The sequence below is a fragment of the Oryzias melastigma genome, linkage group LG9 (genome assembly GCF_002922805.2).
Source record: "Oryzias melastigma strain HK-1 linkage group LG9, ASM292280v2, whole genome shotgun sequence".
In the NCBI taxonomy this organism is placed as follows: domain Eukaryota; kingdom Metazoa; phylum Chordata; class Actinopteri; order Beloniformes; family Adrianichthyidae; genus Oryzias; species Oryzias melastigma.
The window spans coordinates 25128475-25136797 of record NC_050520.1 but is presented as its reverse complement, the minus strand read 5'-3'; the positions used below and the strand labels follow the sequence as shown (position 1 = coordinate 25136797).

General features: G+C 41.3%; 2 protein-coding genes across 6 annotated transcripts in view; both read left to right on the top strand.

Moving 5' to 3' along the window:
• Nucleotides 1-4053, top strand: part of slc20a1a (solute carrier family 20 member 1a) — a 6070-nt gene extending 2017 nt beyond the window's left edge. Inside the window, exons 5-11 of the mRNA XM_024276305.2 lie at nt 735-831; nt 1647-1766; nt 2185-2385; nt 2487-2958; nt 3042-3227; nt 3302-3386; nt 3460-4053. Of these exons, the coding sequence (XP_024132073.1) occupies nt 735-831; nt 1647-1766; nt 2185-2385; nt 2487-2958; nt 3042-3227; nt 3302-3386; nt 3460-3615 (1317 nt within the window). The 3' untranslated portion in view covers nt 3616-4053. The remainder of the gene's footprint in view (nt 1-734; nt 832-1646; nt 1767-2184; nt 2386-2486; nt 2959-3041; nt 3228-3301; nt 3387-3459) is intronic.
• Nucleotides 4054-6465: 2412 nt separating this feature from the next.
• dtx1 (deltex 1, E3 ubiquitin ligase) overlaps nt 6466-8323 on the top strand; it is a 41914-nt gene continuing 40056 nt past the window's right edge. For 2 of the 5 annotated variants that reach the window (XM_024275972.2, XM_024275968.2), the window contains exons 1-2: nt 6466-6956; nt 7234-7766. In XM_024275972.2, coding sequence (XP_024131740.1) covers nt 7514-7766 — 253 coding nt within the window. In that variant the 5' untranslated portion in view covers nt 6466-6956; nt 7234-7513. The remainder of the gene's footprint in view (nt 6957-7233; nt 7767-8323) is intronic. The other 3 variants (XM_024275970.2, XM_024275971.2, XM_024275969.2) reach the window with 3 other exon arrangements.

Below are 8323 nucleotides of genomic sequence, written 5' to 3'. Positions count from 1 at the left end.
CATTTTCAGTAATTTTCAAGCATGTTTTAGGATCCTCCTATGTTTTGATTTTCAATTTTGTTACACAAACCACAGTTTAAAATATAAGATAATTACTCTAATTTATCATGTGTTATTTTTGTATCTATTCTTTTTAATTATAAATACTTTTTATTGGGTCTATTATATTGGGTAAAAATTATCCGGAAAAGTGATGGTCTAACTTTTTCCAGATAATCTCTTTCTGAAAGTGACTATGAGTTAATTGAATAAAAAAAATGTAACTTCAATATGACTTCAATAGTGCATTACTTTAAAATCTACAAAAATAGGATTTTTTTTTTTTTGTGCATGCAGAGAAAGTTATTTACAACTTATTTACAAAATACAGACGATGCAAAGGGCACTATCACCTTGATTTTTTCTTTTTAATATTTCTGATGTAAAATCATTTTTTCCACACAATACTAAGGCTATAAATGATTGTATCTGTTTATTTTTACCATAAATGTTTATTAGGAAGTACAGTGCATGGAAATTCAAACATCAAATTCCCTAATACTTTCTGTTTTTACATATTAAGAAACATATACATTTAAAACAAATTTAAAAACCTGAGTTGCAGCCATCAAGACTCACACAGCAGTTGATGTTAATAAACAGTTGGAGACTTAAGTTAAATGTTGTCCTGTGATTTGACTTTTTGTTGAAGTTGTAGAAACCTCATAAACAAGTTATTCTTTTCCCCCTCACAGCCTAACCCTGGATCTAATGGACTGAAAGCTCTTCCCATCTTCTATGGAATCACTGTTGGCATCAACCTCTTCTCCATCATGTACACAGGCGCTCCAAGTGAGTCACAAATGCACACTTACACACAACAGCAAGAGTAGAAAATGATCAAACTCCTGGATTCTGGAGTCTTAGATTATAAATAGTGTCAAAAAGGAAGCTGTTTTTGTCAAAAATGAAAGAAATAACAGAAGAAAACATTGTTTGACCACAAAAAAAAATAATTAAAGAAAGATGTTTTTTCCTGCAGGACCTTATCTAGAGCCAAACAGGTCTGGGTTATTTTTAAAAAGCCACTGAAAAACTAAACCATGAAGTTATACGCTGATTTTTCTACAAATTGCTCACAACTCCCCCAACTTTCATATATGTCATATAGCAGATGACCAGTTCATTTTTTAAGGGTTTCCTTGTCATATGACTTTAGTTCTGTCATATTTGTCTTTTCAAAATAAAATTTTCTGACTCAAAACTTTATTCTATTTGGCTTGATTTCAAGCTAAAAACAAAAAATTCTCCACAGCAAGTTCAGTTTAAGACGAACAGCGAAGTGACTCGTTTTCTGTCCCTAACAGACGCTTTTATCACTGCTCTGCAAGATGGGCCTCCTGCTCGCTATCTGATTGGACGAGCGTGTTCTCTTGCTGATACTGTTGTCCAGAACAGCACGCCAACGCGTCAGGAGCAGCCCCATTTTATATAAGTCCTTTAAGTCCCGTGACCTCCATTTACTCAATTTGTTATGAAGGTGCAGAAAAGGAGATGGGATAAGCCCCGCCCTCTGAGATGTGACCATGTTGTCCTTTTTTTTTTATTTCAAAGGACAAAATGTAACATAAGGTTTTAAGCTCCTCCCTCGTGACTTGTTTGCACAGTGCTGGGCTTTGACAGAGTGCCATGGTGGGGTACGCTGTGCATCTCTCTGGGCTGCGCCTTTGTCACAGCGTTGGTGGTTTGGTTTTTCGTTTGCCCACGCCTCAAGAAAAAGATCGCAGGTGAGTAATGCAACACTTCTGACAACTTCGTCCTTGAAAGGAGATAAAGCCAAACTGGAGCCTGTGAGAAAGTGGATTCATGCCAGCTGACAGATACACTTTTCTCAAGGACTGTAAATGTTTTGGAAATGACTAAAACACAAATGTAATTGTTGATAGAGGTTTTTTTTATTTACAACTCTATGATTTTTAATGCCATAATAATTAGCAAAATAACAATTAATATTTTTAAATTTCCATTTAATGTCATTATGGACAATACTTTGTAATTTAAGCTGAAAAAAAGGTAACTAAAAGCACCATTTAACCAAAAAATGCGACGTTGAAGAAAACTGGATTCAGTCATTTTTTGATGAATCAATTTTGACTTTTTTTTTTATTAATGATTGATAAACTGATTTTTTAAAATGTACTGTAGGACAGACGGCTGCTGCTCCCTGTGAAACTCCACTAATGGAGAAAAACGCCAGTAAACCCGTGCCAGAGGAGCGACCCTTCAGACAGCCGGACCCTCAGACTCCTCCAGCAGACAGTCATAAAGTGGCGTTCAAACTCGGAGGCTCCGAGGAGGCCGACCTGAACAACGACGTAGAGTGTAAAGACTTGGATTTGTGCAGCGGTATGAAGTTCATGCACTGAAATACTTAATTGTATATTTTTCACAATCTCGCCAACTGAAACTTTGCTGTTGAATGAAATTGAGCTCCGTTGCATTTGCAGGTCTGAATGGCAGCATCGGCCCCATGACGATCACCGATCCCCGCAGCGGACGCTCGCACACCATCCACAAAGACTCCGGCCTTTACAAAGACCTTCTGCACAAGCTCCACATGGCCAAAGTGGGGGAATGCATCGGTGACAGCGACACGGAGGAGCGGCCCATGCGCAGGAACAACAGCTACACGTCCTACACCATGGCCATCTATGGAATACACGGAGATCCCAAATACAGGGATGTGGAAAACGGACTGCAGAGGAGATCCAGGGTGGACAGTTACAGCAGCTACAGCTCCGCTGTGACCAGCAGCAGCGCGGCTCGGGACGGGGCCGAGACTCTGGAGGCCAGTCAGGAGCCCTCACCGGAGGAAGATGAGCTGGAGGTCGACCCGCCTGCTGCCTCGTTGCTTTTCCAGTTTTTGCAGATTCTCACAGCTTGCTTTGGCTCTTTTGCACACGGAGGAAACGATGTCAGGTGAGCAAGCGTATTCTTCATGAATGGATTTTGGTGATATAAGGTCACTCAGAGAGTTTATTTTCTTCTATTTTTCCCAACAGCAACGCTATCGGGCCTCTGGTGGCGCTGTGGCTTCTCTACGACAGTGGCTCTGTGGTGTCGGATGCACCCACACCCATCTGGCTGCTTCTGTATGGAGGAGTGGGAATCTGCGTGGGACTCTGGGTTTGGGGTCGGAGGGTCATCCAGACCATGGGCAAAGATCTCACTCCAATTACTCCCTCAAGGTATAGGTTGAATAAACCATTTAGACAATTTCTTTAAGGGTTGTCAAACTGCACAAAACTGTCTTTTATTTCAGTGGGTTCAGCATTGAGCTCGCTTCTGCCGTCACAGTCGTCGTGGCGTCAAACGTCGGTCTTCCTGTCAGCACGACCCACTGCAAGGTACTTGAAAAGATAGAGTTTGCAGTGCTGGCATTGATCTTCTCTAATCATCTGTCATACCTGCTGTGCACAGGTGGGGTCTGTGGTGGCTGTGGGATGGCTGCGCTCCAGGAAATCCGTTGACTGGCGTCTGTTCAGAAACATCTTCATCGCCTGGTTCGTCACAGTTCCCATCTCCGGGCTGATCAGCGCCGCCATCATGGCTCTCTTTACCTACGTCATTCTATGAGTCCTGCTGGACTGAATCATTGTACTGCTTCAATTTACTCTTCATTCAGACTGTTCGAGGTTTTTTTTTATGATTTATATATTTTTCAGTGTAATTTTAAACTAATATTGTGGGTGTTTGCATCAATTTTGTAGGTTTAATGACTTTGTTTAATTGTCGAAAACACTGTGATCCTTTGTATTACTGTGTAAATATTTGTACAAAAGCAATGTGCATTCATCAGATTATAAAACTTGAAAAGAGAACAGGCAGCAATTGTGTTAGGATGAAAATGGCATGTGAAGAGATTTCAGTATATATTTTATTCAATAATAAACATCTTATTTCAGAATGTGATGGAGTTTGTGTGAGCAAATGTGTGAAAGTGAAGTTTTATAAGGAAATAAATAACTGATTTGTCTGAAAGTGATGAAGAACAATAAAAAGGGGCATTTCAGAGCATTATACTGTGATTATTTTTTAAGTTTAATATAAAAAAGTAACTTTTTTCCCTTTTTTTAAAACGCCACAAGGGGGTGCTGTTTGCCTTTGAATTCTATGTATTTAGTCTTCTACATGAAGTTTGGTCTTTGATCTTGATCGTGCTTGTATGCATATGGGTCAGCCAAATTTATTTAAAACACTCTTTTTTAATTTTTCTTTAAACTTTAGCTCCAATAGTTGTAAACTTTTTGAGTTTGCAGCAGGAACTTAAGACAAAAAACACAAAAGCAGCGTTGTGTTGACACTCCCCTCTCTAAAGCCTCACACAAATTTATTACAAAAGAAAATATTGGAAGAAAAAAAAAACCTTGTTGTTGGTACTCTTCCTCGACCAAACTGAAGCCTGTCCCAGCTTGTGCTTTTGAGGGAAAAGCTGGCACTGCATCATTTAGGGCCTAGAGGGCCAGTTCTGCACTACAGCCAGCTTTCTGCTCCTAAATTTAGCAGCAGACGGACACTGATTGGAAACCATCAAATGATGCACGGTTCGAGGGAGACCAGAGTTGTGGATTTGCACTTATTTATATTCTGCAGAAATGTGCAGCAAGCATAACCTGAACTGAAACAAAACCACAAAAACAAAGCCACTTTAACCTGTTCTGTGCAGTTGGGAGGTTCAGTTCAGTCAGATTGATAGTTGGCGCTCTTTCAGTTTGGAACTGGTCTTTGTTTTGGATGAGTCATCAACAAAGGAGTTTGTGAATGAAGCTTTTTCAGTTGCTCAAACAACTGACTGAACTGGCAGCAGATTAAATCTATAACTATTGTCTGCATGTCAGTGTTTTCATGAGCGCATGTGACATCAGCCCACATGAGCCTATTTTTTGTTGATCTGATTTTTTTTTTGGTAAATTTCTACCCTGTAATTCTGTCAAAAATACATATCATGTAAGCTTTTATTTGGCCTTTAGATTTCTCGTGAATCCAGTTGTTTCTAGGAAATTGTTCTCTTACAAGAACAGTCCACAAGAGGGCGCTGGTCTCCTAAAAATGTCATCACTGGTGGGTTGGGAATTTGATGGAAGTCCATCAATCTCTCATGTTTGGTTTTTCCATAACCTACACTAAGAAACGACTTTAATTTTGCCTGTATTATTGTTCTCTAAGCTGCTATGAGTCATTTTTTCTGTTCCATGTACAAAGAAAATTCTAAATGTAAGATTTCTTTCTTAAGCCTCCTGTTTCCTGGCTTACTTTTGTAGGGATTCATTTAGACTTGAATCAATTGGACAGCTAACACAGTGTCACAAATATTTGAAAATGAAATGGATTTGAATGTCTTTTTGGAGCTCTGCAGAGGACGCACAGACAGATTATGTGATGGCTGTAAATGGAATGAAATGTGTCACCCAGTATGACTCTGTCATGGCCTCATGAAAGTGCCCCCTCCCTTACTGATGCCCCTAATGCTTCTGGGTCGTTCCTGCCTGCTCAGCTAAGTCTGTCTGCTCTCCTGCATGAGCTTCTGGGCTGGAATTTTCCTCCGCTTTCCTGAAGAGTGACAGATAGGCTCCAGCTGCCATGCTATGGGTGAAGTGTATAAAAATTGGATGATTAGACAACAAAATGACCTTCTCCAGCTCAAAAGCGGATCTGAAATTACATAATAGCCTCTTTGAAAGCCACATTTCATGTGTCATTAAAGCTCCAGCAGAGATTTGATGGAAACTGCTGCGTCTGAAGCCACTAATTACAAATGTCAGTGCAGGTTTTTTTTTCCTTTTTAGGAAGCAGTCAGTGGAATAAAACTGTTTTATAAGAAGAAAAACCTCCAATCCTGAAAGGACTGTTTGCTAAAGAAAAATCATTGAAGCTCATATTCTCCAGAAAATTACAGTTTGATAGGATGTCAGTGGCCTCCTTGATTTACTGGTCTCTTTGATGGCTTCCTGTCGTGTTTGGATTAAGTTCAAAATGTCGTAAAGGTTCTCAAACAAGACAATGAGCACAGAGACGGTTATCATTCAGTCAATATATAGCTCAATATTTTTTTTAAAAACAGAGCATTGATGTCTGATAATAACAGGCAAACATTGAAAATATATATAAATTTTGGGGTTTTTTTCTCTAGTTTTTGGTATGTCATTAAATTGTGTTTCCTGCAAAACAATAATGACTTTGTCGACAGTTTGTTTGAATCTTGTCATTGTTTCTGCCCTTCATGTTATTGTTTTGTGTCCTCCAGACTCTCAATCTTCCCCTTCAGTTCACTGTTTGACTTTCTGCAGGTTCTGTGCTACAGAAAAGTTTGATGTCCATTTAAAAAAAAATTTTTTTAATAGGTTTGAGTTGGAATCATTTGACATTTGTTGTCTTTTCAAAGTAAAAGTACGGCCTTTATTTTGAAGGCACCGACCGGATGCCGTGCTCGTTAATTATGGCTTCACACATTGGCTGAAATTCACGGCTGTGTGCATACAGGTGTGCGTGGATCTTGTTTGCGGGACAGCTTGTTTCCATTTGGGATGTGCGCAGTTTTTGCGTAACGGGGATCAGTGCGTTGCGCGGCGGGGTTCTGCGCCTCCGTGTGCGGCACAGCCGGGCACACCGTGAGTGAACAACGCGGACCAACAAGCTGCTGCTGCTGCTGTGGTCTGGACCACATTCACGCAGATGGATCGGCGCCTCGTTCTCCTTTTGTGAGGGACGCTGGAAGACGCGTTGGAGGAATGATCTTTGAGTGCAGGGATTGAGAGGTGCCTGCAGGTGTGAAAACAAAAGCAGGTGCATTCAAAGATTTACACCCCCATCTCTTTCCTTCATCATCCCAGTTATTTGGTCAATCAGATTTGCGTCGGAAGCCCCGGAGATGCAGACTCTACCTGACAGACGTGAGGCACCACGGCTGCTACCTGCAGGTCTGTATGCTTACAATGACCCTGGAGGTGTTACGCATTCTTTCAAATCCCATTGCTACTTTTAAAAAAATCTAATTTCGAATACATTTTTATGAAATATCTGATTAACAATATGTGTGGCAATAAGCATCATCTTGCTCCTGCATGTATGGGTCACATTCTGTCTTCTAGAGGCAGACAGGTGATGGGACTGCAGCAGGAAACAGGTTTATCTCTGAAAGTGTTCCTGAATCCTTTTCATGAGCTCTGTCTTGTGTTTCTTGTCTCTTTGCTGCAGATCTGCTGTGGTTGTAGGGTCCTCCAGCTGCAGTTCTCATCAACAGCTGCCACTTCAAACACAAGGCGCAGGAGGAGGGAGGCTGCCTCTCCACTGATCAGAGAGTACCTGCAGACGATGAAAGCAGCATGACCTAACTGAGGACCACCAACACCCACTGATTCCAGCTTTTATTGTTTCTGTCCGTGGGGGCTGGTGAAGATGCTCCACAGTGTGAGTTGACTGGCAGGACCGCAGTGGTGTTCTAAGTTTGGGACATAGCCAGACACCACAAAAAGCCATGGCACGTCCGGGGTCGGGGTTGCCCATGAACGGGGTGGGGTACCCCCCGCAGAGCGTGGCCAGGGTGGTGGTCTGGGAGTGGCTGAACGAACACGGGCGCTGGAGGCCGTACAGTGCAGCGGTTTGTCACCACATAGAGAACGTCCTGAAGGGGGACGCTCGGGGGAGTGTGGTCCTGGGACAAGTTGATGCTCAGCTTTCTCCTTACATCATCGACCTGCAGTCTATGCACCAGTTTCGACAAGACACAGGTAAGAAGTCAAAGAGCATGAATCGCTTCTAACATGATGTCATGTCAATGCCTCCAAGTGAGGACTTTGCTGCTGCTGGTACTCCATAACCCTCCCAAAAGGTCAACATATGTGAGGAACTCATCACCTCGCTGCGCTCAGTCAGTGTGAAAATCATTAATAATTTAAAGATACAATAAATCTGACATAAATGAGAAATGTCCAGAAGGTCCCTCATGGACATCATGTGATCGGAAGGTGCAGACTGACCTTAAAGGTGCTGAAGTATGTCATCATTTTGGAATTGGAACCACTTTTTTCTGACATCTAATGTTTAGTTTTCTTTATTCAAATCATTTTGAACGTTTGATGCTGGAAAGTGTTATTTTATTGATAAAAACGATGACACCCGAGTTGATTTTTGTTGTTTTTTTTTCTGGTTATTTCTGTGTGAACTAACAGAAAGAAGCACCCTTAAGCCCTCTCCCCTTCTGGTAATAAAGTGGAGTAAAATCCCCTCAGCTTAGCGTCTGTTGGTTTCACAGTAATACTCTCTGATGAGAACAACTGTTTTTGTT